The sequence below is a fragment of the Rhinatrema bivittatum genome, chromosome 2 (assembly GCF_901001135.1).
Source record: "Rhinatrema bivittatum chromosome 2, aRhiBiv1.1, whole genome shotgun sequence".
Taxonomy (NCBI): Eukaryota; Metazoa; Chordata; class Amphibia; order Gymnophiona; family Rhinatrematidae; genus Rhinatrema; species Rhinatrema bivittatum.
The window spans coordinates 742,291,942-742,315,536 of NC_042616.1; the positions used below are offsets into that span (position 1 = coordinate 742,291,942).

The 23,595-nt window shown below is 41.3% G+C and overlaps 1 protein-coding gene across 1 annotated transcript in view; it reads right to left on the minus strand.

Moving 5' to 3' along the window:
• Positions 1 to 23,595, minus strand: part of CSMD3 (CUB and Sushi multiple domains 3) — a 3,551,396-nt gene that overhangs the window by 807,456 nt on the left and 2,720,345 nt on the right. The window contains 1 exon segment of the mRNA XM_029591914.1: positions 6,140 to 6,264. Coding sequence (XP_029447774.1) covers positions 6,140 to 6,264 — 125 coding nt within the window.

Sequence of the window (23,595 nt, forward strand, 5' to 3'; positions counted from 1 at the left end):
TCTATATTGTGCTGTATTAAGTCTTTGAGCTGTTTTATCTCTTGCAATAACAAATCGGCAGACGCCATGTTTTTGGAGGCCAAGGGCTTCTCCGGTGTGGGCGGATCTTGCTTCGCCCGTTTTGAGCCGGTAGAAGCCGCGAATGCCGCTTCGATTTTGCCCGATTTACCCGCAGACATCTTCTGCTAATCTGCGCGAGACAGATTTCACGATCCAAAGTAATAAAAAGGTGGGTTCCCCTCTGAACAGAGATACTAACCGGCGGAGCTGTGGAGTCAAGCAGCCATCTTTGTCGCGGCTCAAGAGCGCCCCCATTTTAAATTATTTAAATAAATAAAAGACACTAGTGGCCTGGTTTGCAGCAACATTGCTGTTATTGCTGTAGTTAATCTAGCCACTGAGCACTGTAGGCATTCAGAGACTTCATCCTGAACAGCATTGTTTGTATGGAGGAAGATGAGAGGCACAACCCCCGTCTTCTCGTTAATCATAAAACCAGATAGCATCCATGCAGTGTGCTTCCCCAAGGGGCAAGTGATTAGCCATTGGGCTCCCACAGTCTCTCCACCCTTCATGCGCACATCAAATTTACAAAGAAAGCTTTCATGAGGCACAAGACGAAGTAGACATGAAGGAGAAGGAGACAATGATAGAAGTGGAGATTACAGAGGTGACACTCTGACACATCTTTCAAATGTATTTCCGAGCAATAGGTCTCCATACTACAAATTTTTGCTTTAATTGATATTATTAGTGCAGCCAAAGACTACTGTTAGCATTCAGAGACTTATGAAAGAGCATTCTGAGCCCCCAAAAGCTTTTTTGAGCAGCAGATTACATATCTGTGAGCTTTGAGGCAGTAGCAGACAAAGCATCACCTACAATACAGGTTGGTTATAGAAGGAGAAATAGTTATATGAATAAATAAATACATCTGCTTCACCCTTCTGAGTTAGGGTTGCCTTTTAGAAGGGATGTGAATTGGGCTTAGGATGATTGAAAATATCGGACAATATTTTCAAAATCGTCAGAAATCGGGGGCTTCCCAAAACGGTAGGAAAACCCACGATATTGAACGTGGGGGTTCTCTTATCATTTTGTGGGAGGGAGGGAAAAACGGCACACAAAAATAACCCCTAAACCCACCCCGACCCTTTAAAACTAATCCCTTAGCTTCTCCCACCCTCCCGACTCCCCCCAAAACTTTTTACAGGTACCTGGCAGCTGACAGTCCGAGTGCAGGAGGTCGCCCCCGGACCCCCGCTGGACTTTTGGCAAGTCTTGTGGGGGTCATGAGGGTCCCCCAAGACTTGCCAAAAGCCCCTGGTGGTCCAGCGAGGGTCCGGGAGTGATCTCCTGCACTCGGGCCATCGGCTGACAGTAATCAAAATGGCGTCGAAAGCCTTTGCCCTTACTATGTCACAGGGGCTACCGGTGCCATTGGTCAGCCCCTGTCACATGGTAGTAGCACAAGATGGCGCGGGCCATCCAGTGCTCCTACCATGTGACAGGGTCCGGCCAATGGCACGGATACCCTGTCACATGGTAAGGGCAAAGGGCCATCGGTGCCATTTTGGTTAGTGGCAGCCGACGGCCCGGGAGCGGGAGATCGCTCCAGAGACCCCTACTGGACCATCAGGTACCTGTAAAAAGTTTTTTGGGGGGTCGGGAGGGTGGGGGAAGCTAAGGTTTTAGTTTTAAAGGGTCGGGGTGGGTTTTTTGTTTATCAGCTCAAGCGCAACCGATAAACAAAACTGCGATCGGGCCCGATGAAAAAAAAAACCACATGTGAATCGGAACCGGAATCCGAACCGATTCCGGTTCCGATTCACATCTCTACCTTTTAGTGTTTCCTTCTTTGATCTCCCCCTCCTATGCTTCCTTCTATCCCTACATATCCTCTGTCACCACTCTTTGATGATCCATACTGATACAGAGAACAGACCATACTAAATATTCAATCATCTGTTTTCTCTCCTCCTGGAACTCTTCTTTTATCTCCTCAAGGAGGGTACTAGCTCTCCTATGTCTTCCTTCTGCACTGATAAGCACCACCCATGCACACACACACACACACATACCAGGTTTAATTGTAACACACACATACCAGCTTTAGTTATGTCAGCAAGTGGAAAAGAGAGCTGAGTATGATCAGTTTAATGCACTCACAATATTTAACTTGTCCTCAGTTGGCTTGCTTATGCTATCTATGTATAAGAGCACTATAACCAATAGGGATGTGAATCGTTTTTTGACGATTTAAAATATCGTCCGATATATTTTAAATTGTCAAAAATCGTTAGAGCCGCGATACAATAACAATTCCCCCGATTTATCGTTAAAAAATCGTAAATCGGGGGAAGGGGGAGGGGAAGGGGAGGGCGGGAAAACCGGCACACTAAAACAACCCTAAAACCCACCCCGACCCTTTAAAATAAATCCCCCACCCTCCCGAACCCCCCCAAAATGCCTTAAATTACCTGGGGTCCAGAGGAAGGGTCCCAGTGTGATCTTTCACTCTCGGACCTCCGTGCGTTGTAGAAATGGTGCCGGTGCTACCTTTGCCCTGTCATATGACAGGGCAAAGGTAGCGCTGGCGCCATTTTGTTTTTTTTGTCCCCCGACGGCAGGAGCGTAGGAGATCGCACCCGGACCCCCTGGGACTTTTGGCCAGCTTGGGGGGGCCTCCTGACCCCCACAAGACTTGCCAAAAGTCCAGCGGGGGTCCGGAACAATCTCCTACCGCGAATCATTTTTCCGTACGGAAAAACGATTCGACTGCAGGAGGTCGTTCCGGACCCCCGCTGGACCCCCAGGGACTTTTGGCCAGCTTGGGGGGGCCTCCTGACCCCCACAAGACTTGCCAAAAGTCCAGCGGGGGTCCAGAACGACCTCCTGCAGTCGAATCGTGTTGCCGTACGGCCGGCGCCATTTTGCGGTGCCATTTTGCGCAAAATGGCGCCGGCCGTAAGGCAACACGATTCGACTGCAGGAGGTCGTTCTGGACCCCCGCTGGACTTTTGGCAAGTCTTGTGGGGGTCAGGAGGCCCCCCCAAGTTGGCCAAAAGTCCCTGGGGGTCCGGGAGCGATCTCCTACGCTCCTGCCATCGGGGGACAAAAAAAACAAAATGGCGCTGGCGCTACCTTTGCCCTGTCATATGACAGGGCAAAGGTAGCGCCGGTGCCATTTCTACAATGCACGGAGATCCAAGAGTGAAAGATCACACCGGGACCCTTCCTCTGGATCCCAGGTAATTTAAGGCATTTTGGGGGGGGTTCAGGAGGGTGGGGGATTTATTTTAAAGGGTCAGGGTGGGTTTTAGTGTTGCTTTAGTGTGCCGGTTTTCCCGCCCTCCCCCCCCACTGGACCCCAGGTAATTTAAGGCATTTTGGGGGGGTTCGGGAGGGTGGGGGATTTATTTTAGGGATGTTTTAGTGTGCCGGTTTTCGACTTACACGATATTTAAAAAACCCAAACTGCGACGATCCGATTCCCTCCTCCTCCCAGCCAAAATCGATCATTAAGACGATCAATCACACGATTCACATCTCTAATAACCAAGCCAATTCTGTCATTTTTTTTACCACAAGGATAGAAAATTCATTTACATTACTCTTTAAAAATCTCTTTAACAAACTTGTGCTAAAAATGATTTTGTGTTCATTTTATTTAGACCCCTTAGTCTCCGGTTATTGGTGCAAAAATATATTGAGCTTCACCAGTTAAGACAGCCATTTGTTGTGGAAGGAATAAAATTCTGTGCATATTTTAATAATCAAGTTATTTTTCAAAGGAGGCATGGATATAAAATTAGCATATAAATGTGTAAGTAGCTTATACTCAATCATGCACTTCAAAAGCATGCATAGATTTTTTGTTTCACAGGCACATTTACCTGCGCAAAAAAAAGGGGTGGTCTGGGGTTTTCTAGGGTTGGGACTAAGAGAAATGCACATAAGTTGCTATTTTCTAAGAAACTGATTTGAATTTATTAGAGAAATTATTCACACAATGTTACACTGTTAATTATCTAGCACAATTGATAGCAGACTCCTCTATTGTCTGCTATTGGTTGGGTGAGAGGTTTGGGTGAACTGGAAGGAATTATAGTTGAAGAACTATTTAGACTCTGAATGACCTGAAGAAGGATTGGGTGACCTGGTGAAGGAATAGGCAAACAGTTGATTTCAATTACACATGCATGTTTTAAAATATACTGACTTCCGTGTTTTACACAAGCAAGATTATTTTTATGCAAAAAAAAAAATATGGGGCAGATATTAAAACATCCGCGCGGGCGTTCATAAGTGCGCGCAACTCAGCGTGCACAAATGTATGCCAGATTTTATAACATGCACGTGCAGCCGCTCGCATGTTATAAAATCAGGAGTCTGCTCACGCAAGGGGGTGCACAATTGTGCAGCTTGCGCATGCCGAGCAGAGTGGCCTCGGAGGGAAATTCCATACCTCCACTCCACCTTCCCTTCCCTTCCCCTAACTCTCCCACCCCCCAGCCCTAAGCTAAACACCTCTAAAAAAAATGTATCTTACACGCGCCGATGGCTGGCCCACGATCCCAGGCACAGCGGCAAATGGCACTGGATTTTCATGTCCATGCGCACATGCGTGGGGGGATTTTAAAAATCAGGCCTACTCCAGTTCCCTCCCAGTCTGCTCCAATTAAGGATCGGACTGGGAGGGAACTTTCCTATCCCTAACCCAACCCTTCCTCCCTCTTCCCCTCTCCTCCCTGACCCCTAAACCTACCCTAACTAACCTTTTTTTTTTTTTTTTTAATTTACCTGCTCCTTTCAGCAGTATAACATTCTGCCCACAGTCTGGCTGCTGGCGTGCGCTGCTCTGGGCCAGTGTCTAAAGCCGCTGTCCCAGCACACCCCCCAGCCCACTTGTTTTGCAGGGCTCGACACTTCTGTGCTTAACGGGGGTTACGTGCGTGTCCGGGCCCTTACTAAAATACACACAGCATACACAAGGCCCGGCTACGCACATAACCCCTGATTTTTACCTGCAAGTCCCTTTTAAAATTTACCTGCATGTCCCTTTTAAAATTGCATAACAATTGATTTTTCAAACTCAAGGACTAGAAGGACTAGGGGGCATTCCATGAAGTTAGCAAGTAACACATTTAAGACTAATCGGAGAAAATTCTTTTTCACTCAACGCACAATAAAGCTCTGGAATTTGTTGCCAGAGAAGGTGGTTAGTGCAGTCAATGTAGCTGGGTTCAAAAAAGGATTGGATAAGTTCTTGGAGGAGAAGTCCATTAACGGCTATTAATCGAGTTTACTTAGGGAATAGCCACTGCTATTAATTGCATCAGTAGCATGGGTTCTTCTTAGTGTTTGGGTAATTGCCAGGTTCTTGTGGCCTGGTTTTTGGCCTCTGTTGGAAACAGGATGTTGGGCTTGATGGACCCTTGGTCTGACCCAGCATGGCAATTTCTTATGTTCTTATGTTATTATGTACCTTATGTTTGAAAATAAGCTTTTTCTGATAGGGCTTTCAAGTAAGTGTATACCTATGTAGCTAAGTGTGTTTCTGAAAATATATCCCTGAACTGTTTTGGAAAGGCATTAAATTAATATGATTTATTTTAAATAATGTTCTATACTCTCACAGCACTTTAGAAATTACAAAAATGCCTTTTATGGAGTAACAAATGCACTGTAATTATTCCAAAACATGAGACTCTTCTCAGAAAGCAAATTAAACAATACTAGTACCTTTTAGATAGCTTGAAACAATATATATTTAACATTGGAATCATTATTTTCATATATTATATCACATATTGAGGAACCATTACATTATTTTGTTGGCACACAGATGGTTTTATATGTGAATCATAAATAGCAAAACTCTTTATGTGCCTTTGAGCAATTAGTAAATTTTAAAATGTATATGTTTGGATATTATGCATCCCTTTGAATGGGATCACACAGAAACTGTGTATTCTTTTAAACCCAGTGGTTAAGAAAAACATGCATTCCATTCCATTGGGACAGTAGTTAGTGCTTACCATAATTTGTATGAATATTTTTTTCTTTTCTGGCTGTCAGCTTTGAAAAGATTAAATTCAATATAGAAGAAGAAGATGTAAAATGCATAAATTCTTACCTGAATGCCAGCTCCCTCTGGCACTGTGATTTTCCATACACAATTCAGATTGTTGTCATAGGGCTCAGGGTAACCAGGTGACAAAATGGTTCCCTTGCGTTTAGTTAAAGTTCCACCACAGGGCACTGAAGAAAAAAATGGATAAAAACAAAATAAAATCTCAATAAAAATGTATTTGGCAGTTAATGCTGGGCTTCAGAAGAAAAGACTGAAGTAATGAAAGTTGACATATTAGGATTTAAAACATTTGAAAGAAAAAGATACTACAATATTTGTCATTTTTCAATTTAAATAAATGTTCCCTGGAAACTTAAACATTGGACAACAAAATCCATTCTTTTCCAGATACTGAAATGAAGAAGAAAAGGAAAAACTATATTTTTTGGAACAAATCTATTTCAAATCAATTTAAGTCTAATGCATGCTAGTATCTGGCTAGAGAGTAGATCAGCTGACATTCACAGATAAGTATGTGAAAGAGAATGAATGTGTCTCTGTGGTTATGGAACTGACATTCATCATCAGAAAATTAATGTATATACTACTATGCATTTACAATGTCATGTTAATTCACAATTTTGAAAACATGATATATGTAAAAAAACAAAGTATACTTTTTATAGAAACATTTCAAAATGTTTCATAGAAATTGTGCAGAAACTGTCTGTTTTTTTTTGTCTTGTCCAAAGATTTGACTTAATATTACCAATGTTTTTTCTCTCTGTGTTGTATGTTACCATTTGCAATTAATTATGGGAGATTATGATTCCTGGAAAGTGATTAGGGTATTCCTAATTTCATTTAATATACTGAGCATGTGAAGGTTTTTATTTTGTTTTATTTTTTAAAGTTAAACAAGGTATCATCAAACTATCTAAATTCTTGAGAAATCTATAATTTTATTTTAAAATATTTAAAAAATTTAAAAAAATGTGTTGCATAAATTCATCTTAAATGTCATTGTTACCTAAGAGATCCATTTTAAAAAATCTTGTTTGGCTAAATTCAGAATTTAGTCAGACAAACCACAGGATTAAAAAATTCCTGTGTGCTGACTACTTCTGATGTATCCAGGTAAGTGCTTGCATTGCTAAAACTTACCCATTCCTCCTTTAATCTCTGCAGCATTAGATTGGAAGAAATCTACCAGGTGCCTATAGCCTGAATGAACAAGTAAAGAGGTGTCTTCTGCTTCTCATGGACTTTCTGGACAACATTCTCACTCCAGTGAAAATTGTCCACTGCTTTCCTGTTCCTTTCTATCAGTTACATCAGGACTATGCTGTCATATACATTTTTGACATCCAAGCATCCTTTACTATCAGAAACAGCAAGTGTGAAAAGTAAAAGATCACTTCATAGACCCTGTTTTCCACTATCTTTTTCATGTTAGCACCAGTGGGCTCTCTATTCAGATGCTAGGTAGCCAGATAAGTCACTTATCTGGCTAGCTGGCTAACTGCCTAACATGGGTGCGGGCAGTGGGCAGATCATGGTGGTGTTACTTAGCAAGATAACTAATCCAGCTATATTGTGATATTAACACTTGGGCCTGGATTTTCCTGTGTCACACAGCTTAGTGAATCCCGCGGTAACGGGGGGGGGGGGGGGGGGGCGGGCCTGGGAAAGCCGGCAGCGATCGCATCACCTTATCGCTGCCAGTGAAGTTACTGCCACGTCCGCTTCCTCGCCACGCTGACTCCTCCCCTTCTGGCCCTGACTCCGCCCCGACTCTGCCCCCTGCAACCTATTGCACAGGAAAAGGGATTTTTCGTGTGCGAAAAGTCCCTTTTCGTGTGCGATAAGCTTACAAAATAACCCCCTTTGTTGGATAACTTTTTTGACTTAGACCTGCTCAATGAATGTAAGTTTATGACTGGGAACCTGTAAGTGTAAGTTTGTGATTGAAAATCTGTTTGTATGAAAGAGTATGTGTGTATGATTGAGATCCTTTGTGTGTGAGAGAGATCATGTGTATGTATGATTAAGAGCCTATGTGTCTAAGAAAGAGAGCATGTGTGTCTGTGTGTGATTGAGAGCTGGTTTAGGTGAGGGAGCATGTGAGTATGTGATTGAGAGCCTGTGTATAAATGAGAGAAAGAGAGAGCATGTTTGTAAGCATGTGAATGAGAGTCTGTGTGTGAGAGAAAAGGACAGCATGTATGTGTGTGATTGAAAGCCTGTGTGTGTAAGTGTGAAAAGATGGGCAGCATGTGTGTAAATGTGTAACTAAGAGCCTATATAAGTGAGAGAAAAAGCATGTGTATATGTGAGTGACTGAGAACATGTGTGTATAGGTGTGTAATTAAGAGCCAGTGTGAGAGAGAGCACTGGTATGTGACAGAGAGAGGAGAAAGTTCCAAGCAAACCACCCCTCCTCCTGCTAATTCAAAACAATCTCAGGACACCTGGATATCAAATGTTTCCAGGTATGCAGAGAAAAAAAGTTTTTGTATCCTTATTTTTCACCATAATTTGTATGAATATTTTTTTCTTTTCTGGCTGTCAGCTTTGAAAAGATTAAATTCAATATAGAAGAAGAAGAAGATGTAAAATGCATACATTCTTACCTGAATGCCAGCTCCCTCTGGCACTGTGATTTTCCATACACAATTCAGATTGTTGTCATAGGGCTCAGGGTAACCAGGTGACAAAATTGTTCCCTTGCGTTTAGTTAAAGTTCCACCACAGGATCCTTTGAATGGCCAAAAGTTCCGGTTGGGTCCAACGGGGGTCCCGGAGCGGAGGCGCGGAGAAACACGTGACGTCGGCATCACGTCGGAGTGACGCGGGCCTCCTGACCCCCCCAAGCTGGCCAAAAGTTCCAGTTGGGTCCAACGGGGGTCCCGGAGCGGAGGCGCGGAGAAACACGTGACGTCCGCGTCACTCCGACGTGACGCCGACGTCACGTGCTCCTCGCAAAGCAAAACAGCGATGGCTTCCTGACTCCCCGCTGGACCACCAGGGAGTTTTGGTAAGTCTTGGGGGGAGATTAAGGAGGGTGAGGGGTTTAAATTTTTATTTAGGGAACCGGTGAACGTATGGACAGACCCTCAACTTATGGGATTCTCCATATGTCCATATTGAACAAAATCGACCCTCACCTTCAACTTATCAACTTATGAACGCAAACTTTTTGTCTGCACATCCCTAACGCGCGTACCCCCCGAAAACCTACCCCTGTGTGTGATAATATAACACATGCTATCATGGAATTTAATGCTGGAATTATCTACACCTTTTTCCCCAGCATTATGCCTGCAATAGTTGTGTGATATGGCCAAAACAGGGAGGGCAGAGAGAGATAGAGAGAGAAGGATAACCTTTAGGAAGACATAAATATTAGTCAACTTTTTATACCACTGTAAGAAGGGGCATTCTGAACTCTGGGTGAGATTTTTGGTGGTGTGCTACATTTTGGTGGGGGGGGGGGGGGGGGGGGGGCAGTTTTACATGCACAGTCAGAGGTAAGAACAGCACAGTTACCATCAGTAAAGATTTTATATGATTTGAAGTGATGAACCACTATTGATGTACTCTTTTATGCTTACCACATTAGTTGCTTTGTGACACTGTTGGTTAGGGATGTGCAGAGGGACGCCATACATTGTATTCGCCTGGTGCACGAACAAAATTACGCGCGCGCGTATGTTTTTAAAATCTATCTCACAATGTTAAGCACCCCTCATTTTCATTTACTCCACCCACATGATTAATGTTTTCAAATTTGCATACACATCTTGCGACGTGTTATTTAATGTATGTATTATGGCATTATCATGGGCATTAGGGCACTAACACCTGCAATGAGGCCCAAACGTGATTTAAAAAATTACTCCCTTAGATTGTGAGCCCTCTGGGGACAGAAAATAACTACAGTACCTGAATGTAATCTGCATTGGTCACTTACATTTCATTCCTGCTCTCTTGTTTCAATTTATATGCACTTATATAACTTATAAGAATTCCAGCTTCATCAACATATGAAATAAAATTATATCATCCCTTTAAAAGGATGTTGTGTTTTCACCCACTTACAAAATGTTATAAAACCAAATACACTAGCTCACTGAAATGTAAACAATGTTATCTGAGGTTGCTTCTGAATTTGCCTTGCGGTAATCTTGCACTCTTCTAGAATATTTCATACTTTATCAAAATAAAAATCTTTTTTCAAGCTGCCAGTATTTAAGTGCTTATTTTGGTTAAACCTATATCAGTACTATACATATTTATCTAAAGCTGAACTGTATTAGTTTAATAAAGTGGGGAAGATAACATATTAAAACTCCCTGTTCATCTAAATAGACTTTTTGCTTGTATTTGTGTTACTAGCTTGACAAAAAGGTTAATAAGTTGTTTTTCCAGTACCATTAAAGTCATTCTATCATTGCAGAATAGCATTATCAAGCCCTTAAAGTGATTTAAATTATATGTAAAGATTTAGAGAATGTGTAGAAGCAAACTATCTATTCCATTAATTAATGTTACCTTGGGTATCCTTAGGTTACCGTTTCCCCAATCCTAGGCCCCATTCTATCAGATTCAAAATGAAGAGGAAGCAATAATGGAGTCATATAAGTTCACCACATTAATTGCTTACTTCTGTATCTAGTCAGATAACCATAAATAGAAATACCTAACCCCCATCTAAGATTTCTATCACCTGAATTTCAGAAGTCATTAGCCAATTTAAGTGATCTTTATCAGGGCATGTTTCTCTGCTGCCAGGACCCTCTGCAATATCTTTAGATTTCAGCACTTTGTATTGCCTGCTGTGATTTCCTTGGTTTGAGAGTTTCTGTGTTGGTAGTTTTGTATACAGTCATCACATGCAGAGCTTAGCTTGTCATCATAAGTATTTGGTTTATGAGTGGCTGGCCTTTAGTTGCTAGGAGCAAATTCATAAACATTTGGTTGATTACCATATTATGGCCAGGAATTCCAGATATGTGATTGGTTCTTCTGACCCCAGGGGATGCCTGGCTATGTCAAAATGCATTGAAAAGCTTTAATTGGCTTATTTCAATATTAGGTTTTATTTTAACATTATAGCTTATTCAGAAAAAAAGGTCAAAGGCACTTTCCATGGGTGCTTAGTTTTTCAGATGTTTTCCTGTAATATACTGTGCTCTGTCTGTTTCCATGTCCTTTTGTCAGTGCACCATGCATATAACTCTCATTCTGCTTTCTTTTGGCAACTAAATTCAGATCTGTCATACCACTACTCGTGTATTCTCACCCTGTCTACTGGGTAGTATGACTTCATGCTTCAGTTAGATTCTATGTAAAGATTCACAGACAGGAAAGGGCTGTTTGGGTAGATAGAACAGGAAAAAAACACCCTGTATTTTGTACTTTAAAGCCTACGAAAAAATCTATTCTATAAATTCAATTTCTATATAAAATATCTAAAATTGACCCCTACTTGTGAGCAGTCCCAGGATCAACATTCTTTTCAAAGAGTTAATAGGATTGTTTTATCAGTGCTAGACTCCTTGTACAGAATGTTGATCCTGGGACTGCTCATAAATATATCATCACAGAAGCATCATATTTATAATATGGATGAGACCTGCAGGCTAGCCTTGAAAGAGTGTTTGTCTGATCCTGCTGTGCTTGCTTGGGACCACAGCCTTTTTTGACGATCAATACAAGATTTATAGTTGAATTACTCTAGCTGTTCATGCACTTCCACACACATGCTCTGATTTTAAGACTTTTGAGGTATACCAGCTACTGAGATTCCATACTATATAATCTGTTTTCAATGTAATTTACCCCTGATTTGGGCATTGTTACCAAAACATAACCATGTCTAGTTGTGTAATTTAAAGAGATATGAGTTGTGTATTTTAATGATATATTTCAGTTGGGTATCACACTTTTTTTTATTATAACTGGTATATTAAAAGTTTTTATATTGTTTTTATTTTTTTAATATTTTTAATATTTCATTAATTTATTATTATTTACTATTTATTTCTAGGGATGTGCATGCGAGAGAAATCAAATTAGAAATTAGAGAAAATGTCTTATTTTGTTTCATCTCATTATCAAAGCAGAACAACTTAAAATTCAACACTGGAATCTCAGCCCAGATCAAGGTCTGATGCCAGGACCCAACCCGGAGGCCAGATCCCGATTGCCTGGGCCTCAGCTTGGGTCAGACACAGGCCTGATGCCAGGACCCAGTCCTGAGAATGGGTCCTGAAGCTGGGACCTTCATTGGGACCCAGGCCCGATTACTAGAATCTGGCTTGGAGGACAGGTCCTGATGTCTGGGCCTCCACTAAGAATCAGGCCTAGGCCTCTGAGCCCAGGTCTTGGAGTGTTCCTCTTTCATTCTTCAGTCTTCAGCTTTTGGATGCCGTCCTCTGATACCATGCCATAGCTAATTAATTCCACCACATTCACTCATGAGGATGGTGCCATTTTGATGTATGGCATTGTATAGCATTGCTGTACATCAAAATGGGGCCCTCTGTTGGGGTGAATGCACAGAAGTTAATTTACTTTGGTGCAACACCAGAGGATGGCATCAGTTGGTTTCAAAAGAGAAGGATCGAAGAGGAGTGTTGCAATGCCTAGGCCTGACCCTTGACCAAGGACAAGCCTCCGTGCTGTGTACCAACATTGGTCCTGGATCCAGGCCAAGGCCCCAGCATTGGGACCCAGTCTCTGGACCAGGTCACAGTGTTGGGCCTGGGCCAAGATCCTGACATAATCCAAAGCCCAGGCATGGAGTCCAGGCCTTAAATCCTAAACCTTGCATAGGGTGTAAGCTGAGGTCACTGTAACCTTTTGTGGTCTAGGCCTACATAAGACTGAAGCTTCATCCTGGGCCTAGGCTTTGGGACTATTCCGACGCTTACGCTCAGGCGAAAGCCTCAGCCTTGCATAGACCTAGGCCTAAGTGGGAAAGTGAGAGCCATGGAGGATCCTGGCCCCATCTCTTTTCGGATGGGGGGCTTGAAGACCACAAGAGGCCTCATTTCCATTTTTTTTTTTTACTAGTTGTCATTTTATTTTAAATGGTTTCATTTTTTAAATTAAATAAACCAAAAAAAATTTGAAATGAAACATGTAGAAAATCAAATAAAATGAGAAACAAAATTAAAATGCTTCTTCTTCCCATCCCAATTTATTACTTCCTTTACGACTGGGTTCAAATAATGACTTTTAAAGCAACAAAATTTAGATCTATCTTTCTGTTCTAGTATTCTTCCACCCACCCACCAGAGTTTTCTGTGGTTTTCTTCATCAGTTTAAGGTTTTATATAAAGATTTACAGACAGGAAATGGCTGTACTGAAAGAGATAACAAAAATTCTGTAATTTGGGCTTTAAATCTTATATAAAATCTTCTGGAAACAAAATTTAGATCTGTATTTATCAAAATGCACTAAATATTGCATGTGATAGGAAAAGGGGTGTGTTTTATGGTAATAGGCAGTTTATCAGGGCCCTTATACAACCACAGGGGGGAAGAGAGAGAGAGAGAGACTAGCCATAATGGCTTCATCCTAGGTAGGTATTTATATCGCTATAGGAGGCCGGCCTAGTAATTCGAGGTGAGGTTTAGGTATTAGTGTAGGGATTAGGGGCCACTTTGACATTCAAAGTGAGACATTCGAACAGAACAGTGCTCTCTTGTGAAGATTTGATGACCTTTGGAGTGAGGAAACTCACCCAAAGATGAGATTTGTGCAATGTTTTCTCAACCTAGCTTGATGTTACCCAGGTAGAGAGTCCATTAAGTTAGGTTGAGAGAACATTGCACAAATCTCATCTTTGGGTAAGTTTCCTCGCTCCGAAGGTCATCAAATCTTCACAAGAGAGCACTGTTCTCTTGAATGTCTTGAATGTCTCACTTTGAATGTCAAAGTAGCCCTTAACCCCTATGCTAATACTTTAATTAATGCATGCGAAAATGCCATAAAGCACTTTGATAAATGACCTCCTTAGGATTTTAGGTAGAAAGCTGAAATCCAGAACCTCTAAGGTTGCATTTTCTGAATGTTTCCTGTTCCACATGCAGGTCCCCAGAGGCAGGCAGAGCTCCAGAGTTTCAATGTGTGGATGAGACGATGGTGCAGGGAAGAGGGATTCAGTTTTGTAAGGAAGGGGGAGACTTTTCCGAATGGATGGGCTCCACCTTAAGCAGAGTGGAACCAAGCTGCTGGCACTAACTTTCAAAAAGGAGATAGAGCAGCTTTTAAACTAGAAAAGGGGGGAAAGCTGACAGTCACATGGTAAGAGCACAAGATGGCGCCGGCCATCCATTGCTCCTACCATGTGACAGGGGCCGACCAATGGCACCGGTAGCCCCTGTGACATAGTAAGGGCAAAGGCTATCGGCACCATTTTGAATACCAGCAGCCAACAGCCCGAGTGCAGGAGATCGCTCCAGGACCCCTGCTGGACCACCAGAGACTTTTGGCAAGTCTTGGGGGGGTCAGGAGGGTGGGGGTTGTAGTTAATTAAATTTAAAGGATTGGGATGGGGTTTTTTTGGGAAACAAATACATATGTAACTAATGAACAGATCAGGGTTCCCCGAGAACGGATGCAACAGGTTTGCGTCATGACGAATACGAATACCGAATGGGACAAATCCGTCCCTGCTGCACATTCCTAATATTGACTGGGTAAATGTAATATCAGGACTTGCTAGAGACATAAATGAGTAATAAATGACTGCTTCATGGAGCAATTGGTTCAGGAACCAAGAGAGGGAGCTATTTTAGATTTAATTCTTAGTGGAATGCAGGATTTGGTGAGAGAGGTAATGGTGGTGGGGACACTTGGCAATAGTGATCATAACATGATCAAATTTAAACTAATAACTGGAAGGGGGACAATAAGTAAATCTCCAGCTCTAACACTAAACTTTCAAAACGGAAACTTTGATAAAATGAGGAAAATAGAAAAAAAACTGAAGTGTGCAGCTGCAAAGGTTAAAAGTGTTCAACAGGAATGGGCATTGTTTAAAAATACAATCCTAGAGGCGCAGTCCAGATGTATCCATGCATTAAGAAAGGTGGAAGGAAGGCAAAATGATTACTGTCATGGTTAAAAGATGAAGTGAGGAGGGGAAGGAAAAGTCAAGATATCATTGCCTGGATACCACTTACTTGACTTGGAACAGCTGAAAATTGTTTTACCCGGGGGCAGGGAGGACCTTGCCCCGACGGAGAAATTGCTGCCCGGAAGTGAGTCATCTCAAGTTTCCTTTAAAAAAGTTGATTTCCTACGGCGCGTGCGTCGCCCAAGCCGCGCACGCCTAAGGGGCGCGCGGCTTTGACAGAGAATACTGGCAATTTTATTTGGCTGCTGTTCCAAGTAAGTTTAATTTTAAATATAAACTGACTCTCCTATACCCTCCAGTTTACAGTGTGCATGAGAAGATTAAGTGGAAAATACTAAATAGCTCTCTAACTCAGTAGTGACTAATTTCTTTGGCATTAATATGCCACACACTAAAAGGAAAGGGAAACTGAGAGAAGTTGCAACAGCATCTACTCCAGGAGACCCTTCCCAAGGTAAATTTGAGAGCTTTTTTAGCCCCACACGAGAAAAAACTCCCGAAGAAGGCACTATAATTCCAGAAATTGAGCTGAGTACGGAATTATCTGCCTCATTAGTATCACTCAGTCCGAGAGCACCAGTAACTCCTTCTCCTCCTCTACAAACACCTATACAAGAAAATGATCCTGTAGAAGGGCAAATAACAACTGATTCAAATATGGTGGATGTGAAACAACAAATGGAGTTGAAGGATAAGGAGGAGATAGGACTGGCAATAATCCCTCCAATGAAGAAACTTGAAAAACCATCAAAAATTACTCTGGACTCTGTTTGGACCGTGATAGTCATTTTAGAGAAATCTATATCCAAATTGACTACTGTTACATTAGAAATGAATAATAGAGTATTAAAAACAGAAGAAGGTTTAGACAAACAAAAGTTACAATTAGTAGAAATGGAAAATAAAATCTTACAAGTACAGAAAGTATAATCAAATTTGATACAGGGGGAACTGTCACATGGAAGAAATCTAGAAAGATTAGAGAACGAGAACAGATACTTAAATTTAAGGATAATTAATTTTCCTTTGTTAAAATTTTCAAACTTACAAGATCATTTTAAAAGGTATTTAAAGGAAGTATTAAAGATCCCTGCTGAAGCTCTTCCTGTTATAGCTAAAATTTATTATATAGTATCTACTCCAGTAAATGAGGAACAGGTTCCTCCTCTGAATATTTCTGAAATATTAGAATCTTCTATTGATATTAATATTGTTGAAAAGAAAGGAACTGTTATGGTTAAATTTGTTTTCCCAACAGACAGGGATACAGTTCTGAGATTATTTCTACGTAACAGATTAGTAAAATTTTGCGATCATCAAATTTGGATATATCCAGATATCGCTAAAACAACTCAACGCAAAAGAAAAGAGTTCTTAACTTTGAGAAAATTAGTAGAACAAGTAGGTGCACACATTCTAGTAAGATATCCTGCTAAATGTATAATGTGGTTCGAAAATCAGAGATACATATATTATGAACCAGGAGATTTGAAAAGGTTTTTAGAATCTAAAAGTTTAATTGTAGGGAATATAGACCAAACTAAAACTGGTTAGAATAGAATTTAGGAGTGTGGTAACTTTCACATTTGTTTAAACTATTTCTTATATATGCTCATTAATTCATTTGCTCACTGTAAAATTTCATAGTACTAGTAGATTCTCACTGTTTATATGGAGAGAGTATTATTATTAAAATGTTTACTATATAGATGTTTTTGATAACAGTGGGAATCATATTTGTATTGACAGGTTTTTTTTTGTCATAAATATTTCAAAATTAATAAAGAATAAATATAAAGAAAAAAAGATGAAGTGAAAGGAGCTATTTTAGCCAAAAAACATCCTTCAAAAATTGGAAGGATCCATCTAAAGAAAATAGGATAAAACATAAGCATTTTCAAGTTAAGTGTAAAACATTGATAAGAAGGCAAAGAGAGAATTTGAAATGAAGTTGGCCATAGAGGCAAAAACTCATTATAAAAACTTTTTAAATTACATCTGAAGCAAGAAACCTGTGAGGGAGTCGGTTGGACCATTAGATGACTGAGGGGTTAAAGGGGCTCTTAGAGCAGAAAGACTAAATAATTTCTTTGCTTCCATGTTTACTAATGAGGATGTTGGGAGATACCAGTTCCGGAGATGGTTTTCAAGGGTGATGAGTCAGATGAACTGAATGAAATCATTGTGAACCGGGAAGATGTAGTAGGCCAGATTGACAAAGTAAAGAGTAACAAATCACCTGGACTAGATGGTATGCATCCTAGGCTACTAAAGAAACTAAAAAATGAAATTTCTGATCTATTAGTGAAAATGTGTAACCTATCATTAAAATCATCCATTGTACCTGAAGACTGGAGGGTGGCCAGTGTAACACCAATATTTAAAAAGGGCTCCAGGGGCGATCCAGGTAACTATAGATAAGTGAGCCTGACTTCAGTGCCATAAAAATAGTGGAAACTATTCTAAAGATCAAAATCGTAGATCATATAGAAAGACATGGTTTAATGGAACACAGTAAACATGGATTTACCCAAGGGAAGTCTTGCCTAACAAATCTGCTTCATTTTTTTGAAGGGGTTAATAAACATGTGGATAAAGGTGAACTGGTAAATGTAGTGTATTTGGATTTTCACAAGGTGTCTGACAAAGTCCCTCGTGAGAGTCTTCTAAGAAAACTAAAAAGTCCTGGGATAGGAGGCGATGTCCTTTCGTGGATTACAAACTGTTTAAAAGACAGGAAACAGAGAGTAGGATTAAATGGTCAATTTTCTCAGTGGAAAAAAGTAAACCGTGGAGTGCCTCAGGGATATGTACTTGGACTGGTGCTTTTCAATATGGGGGTCATTTTCAAAGGAGTTACGCATGTAAATGTGACATACTATCGTAGCAATTTTCAAAAGCTATTTACTCGAGTAAAGTGCACTTACTTGAGTAAATCCTATGGACAATTCAATGGCATATATTGTAGCAATTTTGAAAAGCCCACTTACTTGAGTAAAGTGTATTTACTCGAGCAAAAACCAGTTTTGCTCGAGTAAATGCTTTTTAAAATCCGCCCCTATATATATAAATGATCTGGAAAGGGATACGACGAGTGAGGTTATCAAATTTGCGGACAAAACAAAATTATTCAGAGTAGTTAAATCAGAAGCAGATTGTGATACATTACAGGAGGACCTTGCAAGACTGGAAGATTGGGCATTCAAATGGCAGATGAAATTTAATGTGGACAAGTGCAAGATGTTGCATATAGGGAAAAATAACCCTTGCTGTAGTTACACAATGTTAGGTTCCATATTAGGAGCTACCACCCAGGAAAAAGATCTAGGCATCATAGTGGATAATACTTTAAAATCATCAGCTCAGTGTGCTGTTGCAGTCAAAAAAGCAAAGAGAATTTTAGGAATTATTAGGAAGGGAATGGTTAATAAAACGGAAAATGTCATAATGCCTCTGTATCGCTCCATGGTGAGACCACACCTTGAATACTGTGTACAATCCTGGTGGCCGCATCTCAAGAAATATATATTTGCTATGGAGAAGGTACAGAGAAGGGCAACCAAAATGATAAAGGGGATGGAACAGCTCCCCTATGAGGAAAGGCTGATGAGGTTAGGGCTGATCAGCTTGGAGAAGAGATGTCTGAGGGGGGATATGATAGAGGTCTTTAAGATCATGAGAGGTCTTGAATGAGTAGGTGTGAATCGGTTATTTACATTTTCGGATAATAGAAGGACTAGGGGGCATTCCATGAAGTTAGCGAGTAGCACATTTAAGACTGATCGGAGAAAATTCTTTTTTACTCAATGCACAATTAAGCTCTGGAATTTGTTGCCAGAAGATGTGGTTAGTGCAGTTAGTGTAGCTAGGTTCAAAAAAGGTTTGGATAAGTTCTTGGAGGAGAAATCCATTAATGGCTATTAATCACATTTTCTTAGGGAATAGCCACTGCTATTGCTTGCATCAGTAGCATGGGTTCTTCTTGGTGTTTGGGTAATTTCCAGGTTCTTGAGACCTGGTTTGGCCTCTGTTGGAAAAAGGATGCTGGGCTCGATGGACCCTTGGTCTGACCCAGCATGTTAATTTCTTATGTTCTTATGATCTTTTCTCTAGATTATATTTCTGAATAAAATATCTAAAAGAGACACCTAGTGATCATTAACAAGTACAGTAATGTAACTGCATAGAAATAGCATAGAGTCTAGAGAATAAGTCAGGGATTAGAGAAGCAAATTTAAAGATCAGTGTTGCTTAATATAATTAGAGATAAAGGGAAGGCCAATCCAAATGATTGATGTCTGTTATCTTCAAGAAAATATTTAAACATTTATTAGGAAATTAAGGAAATCATCCATAATATATCGAGCTTGGTAGTGTGTCCATCAGTGCTCGTGCATGTTCCCCAGCCCGCTGATAGATGGCACAGGTGGCTCCCTGAATGCCTTGGAGGCTCAAACATGCCAGATTTATGAAGGACTGCGGCCATCGCGGGTCACGCATAATATAGCAGAGGAGACCCTGGCATGCCACGAACGGAGCGCGTCCTGCAGCACACGCTCCATTCACGGCATGCCAGGGTGTCCGCTGCTATTTTCTGATCAAGGCAAAAATGGAAGACCCTCGTGTGCCGTGAATGGTGTGCCTGGCCTTCATCTTTGCCGCGAACGGTGTGCCAGGCCTTCATCTTCGCTGCGAAAGTCATGGGTCCCGCGGCATGCCGGTAAGAGAGAATGTATGTCGGGGAGGGGAGGGGAGGGTGAGAGAGAGCATGGTTGGTGAGAGGGGGTGGGGAGGGTGTGAGAGAGAGCATGGGAGGTAAGAGACGGTGGGTGGGGGATGCTTGACTGTGGGTTTCAGAGAGAAGGAGCCTATATGAGGGGAAGGGCATTGCAGTGAGAGAGAACGTGTGTGTGAGAGAGGAGATTGGGTGTGGGGGAATGTGAGAGACAGCTTGGTTAGTAAGAGGGGGAGTGCACGGGATGCTTGCATGTGGGTTTTAGAGAGGGAGCCTATATTAGGGGATGTGTGTGTGTGCCAGAGAGTGAGAGAGCCTGTATGAGGGTGTGTAATGTGCAAAGGACACTCTTACAGAGTGAATTTCTAGGGAAATTCTGCTCAAAACAAGAGCAGATGTGCCAATAAAAAGGGTCACCGCCCAGGTACAGTTGCTAGTTTAATATAATTGTTCAAAGAAGTTCATTATTAAATTAATTTAATTCAAAACAATTTTAAACGTGTACATTTTTAATTGGGGAAATTATAATTAATCCACCTATTAGGAAGATTCGTAGGTATTTTATATTCATGAAACTCGAGCAAATTTAAAAGAAACATACTGGTAGTAGATTTTCTTTGAAAATGTGTTAAAGTTTATACGGGTACAAAAGTATCATTATTAGCAAGTGTAAAAATATGGAATTAAGTTAGAAAATGTATGTAAGCAAGATCTTTTAAAACAGAAACGTTTGTACATAATGGTTGGCACCATCCAGGAATGCCTCTAAACTACCCCTTTTTTACACGCATATATGTGTGTATGAAGGTGAAAATGTGTGTATTTTTGGATATTTATGAAATACAAAATATGTGAATAGTAACTACTTATTTATTTATTTATTTATTTATTTATTTATTTAACATTTTTATATACCGACAATCGTTTTGAACATCTTATCGGTTTACAGAAAAAGTAATGCAGCAACATTATGTGCTGTGAAGGAATGTCCCTGGAAACCTTACCCCCCTTAACCAGTGCTCTACCAGGCATCTTACCTGCTACACCTTAAAACCTAGAGATGTAGTTAACTTGATGGGCAGATCCCTGAAAAGTAGTAATAAGACTTTGGCACCAGCTGGGAACAGACAGGAACCATGTCTTCAGGAGAAAATAGCTTCTGTAAGAAGGTGGATACTTATGATAATGATTGGATGTAAATACTGAAAATAAATGCTGAGAAGTGAATAGTGAATACTAAAGTTTACTAAAGGGACCTGGCTGGGTGCAAAAAAAAAAAAAAATAAAAAAAAGACAGCTGTGAAAGTTAAAAATAACATTCCAAGGTGAGTCAGAGCTGAATAAGAAGGATTCTGTTTAATTTTGTAAGAAAAGAAAAGAGAGAAGTTTGTTTCTGAACAAGGGAGTGGTATTTAGAAAGTAACCAGCTTTTACAACAGAGCATAAGAGTGCTATATGGAAGCCTTATGTCAAACCCTCTTAGAGGGTCAACAGCACTAATCTAAAGAAGACCCAGCAGCAAGCCTTTCAAGAACAGAGAAACAAAACAAAATGTGCATCCCTATCTCTTGATGAATAAAGCATTTCCTTTCACTCTTGAAATCGGATGTTACTAGAGGTTAATTTAGAAATCTTCCTCCGGTTTGCATGCCTGTAGTAATGTTGAAGCAATCTATTGAACTAGTTTCTCATCAAATGTTTCATCAAATATGCCCTTTAATTAGTTACTGCTCATTACTAATCTCAGGATTTCATTTTCATACGTAGAAGTCTTTGATTTAATTCCTTTGTAGTGTTCATAAATACAACGCATTTTTTCTTACTCTCTAAAAGATTTGCTAAGAAAGTTGTTCAGATGAAAAGATACATTTTCTATATACTATCAGGCCAAATTCACTACCGCTTGTAAACATTTGTTTATTTTGATTTTCTGCTGTCTTGGTTGGTTTGCAGAGCAGATTAGAACAAAATACATAAAGTACGGTAAACAAATGATGACACGTAACAAACTCTTAAGTCCTCTCAACCAACTCACTCACTTCACCCTAATCATCTTAAAATAAAACCCTTCCTCCCAATTTTCATTATTCGCCCTGTTGCGTCCGTCGATCGCAGATGGCTGCACCCGCTGTGCCTCACCTCTCTTTAACTTTCTCCTCCTCCTTCGGAAGGATGGCTGCCTCCGCTGCTGTTTGCCGAACCCCTCAGCATCTCTGAGCCAGCATGGACGTCCCCGTCCACCATGCTTCTTCTTGAGGACTCCTAGGGGGTGTGCACGCACGCTGCCCACGTTGTTAAGCACATCATGGTGGGAACCTTGGGGGCGGCCCCACCGCATGACTTCAGTACCTCCGGGTATTTAAACCTCCGTTCTGCTCCAATACAACGAGTTAGCAAGGACTTCGGTTTTGCTACTCTGACCGCTTCTAAGCTGCTCACTTGGATTCCTCACTAACCTCCAGGGTATTTCACTACCTACTGAAGCTCTGGGTACCCACTTATGGGGGCCCCTCACTTCTACTCGCCCTCTGGGGTTATTCAGCCTAACCATTGGGACACCCGCTCCTCAGGGGTCTTATCTGCTTTCTTCCAAGTACCCTCGGTGTTCCTAGGTACTCGCTCCTCAAGGGCCTTTCCTGCTCTGGGTATCCTGAACCTCGGACCACGTTCCTTCTCTTCACTTGACTACCGAAGGAAGCTAACATCGCTGCTACCCTGTGAGTACGACTATGCTCCAAGCTCTCCTCACTCCACCCTTCAGGTTCACGGCCTATCCCGCGCTGTGGAACACTATCGGACCTTCACTACATCTGGGTGAGATCATCAACTACATTACTATTGAGACTATCTGGAGCCTTACTGGGATATCACTGGACTACAGCACTATCTGTTCCTCGGACAAGTATCATCTTCCTCACAGCAGTATAATAAAGCATCCTTTCTTCTGTGTCCGCTTGCTATTGAGTCTAGCCTATCATTGTGGTTCCCCACGGGGCCCCTCCCCATGGGAGGAGCCATCACTACTTCGATCAAAAGTCCACATTATGCCACAAACCCAACACCCCCACTACTGCTACTTTCTACTACTATTACTACTTCTTATTTCTGTAGCACTACTCGACATAGGTAAGGCTGCACAAAACACATAAGCGATAGTCACACTCATCTGTGCTCTTCTTCTGCTGACTCCGTGTTCTCCATCTTGCTGCTCCCTATGTCTGGAATAGGCTTCCTGAGTTGGTACATCATGCTCTCTTTCTACCTCATTTAAATCAAGCCTAAAATCCGACCTTTTTGAGCCTTCTTTTAAATCTTATCTCCTGATTATCTTGCTGACAGTCATCAATTTTAGCCATGTCCTTAATAAATAAAATTCCCAAAGTCTCTTTTACCCTCTGTCTACTGAGAAGGGACTGTCGCTTATGGGGTAGATTTTAAGAGGCGCGCGAACAGCCTACTTTTGCTTGCGCATCAGACTCAAGCAAAAGTACGCTGGATTTTAGTAGATACGCGCGGAGCCGCGCGTATCCACTAAAATCCGGGATCGGCGCGCGCAAGGCTATCAATTTTGTATAGCCTGCGCGCGCCGAGCCGCGCTGCCTCCCCCCGTTCCCTCCAAGGCCGCTCCGAAA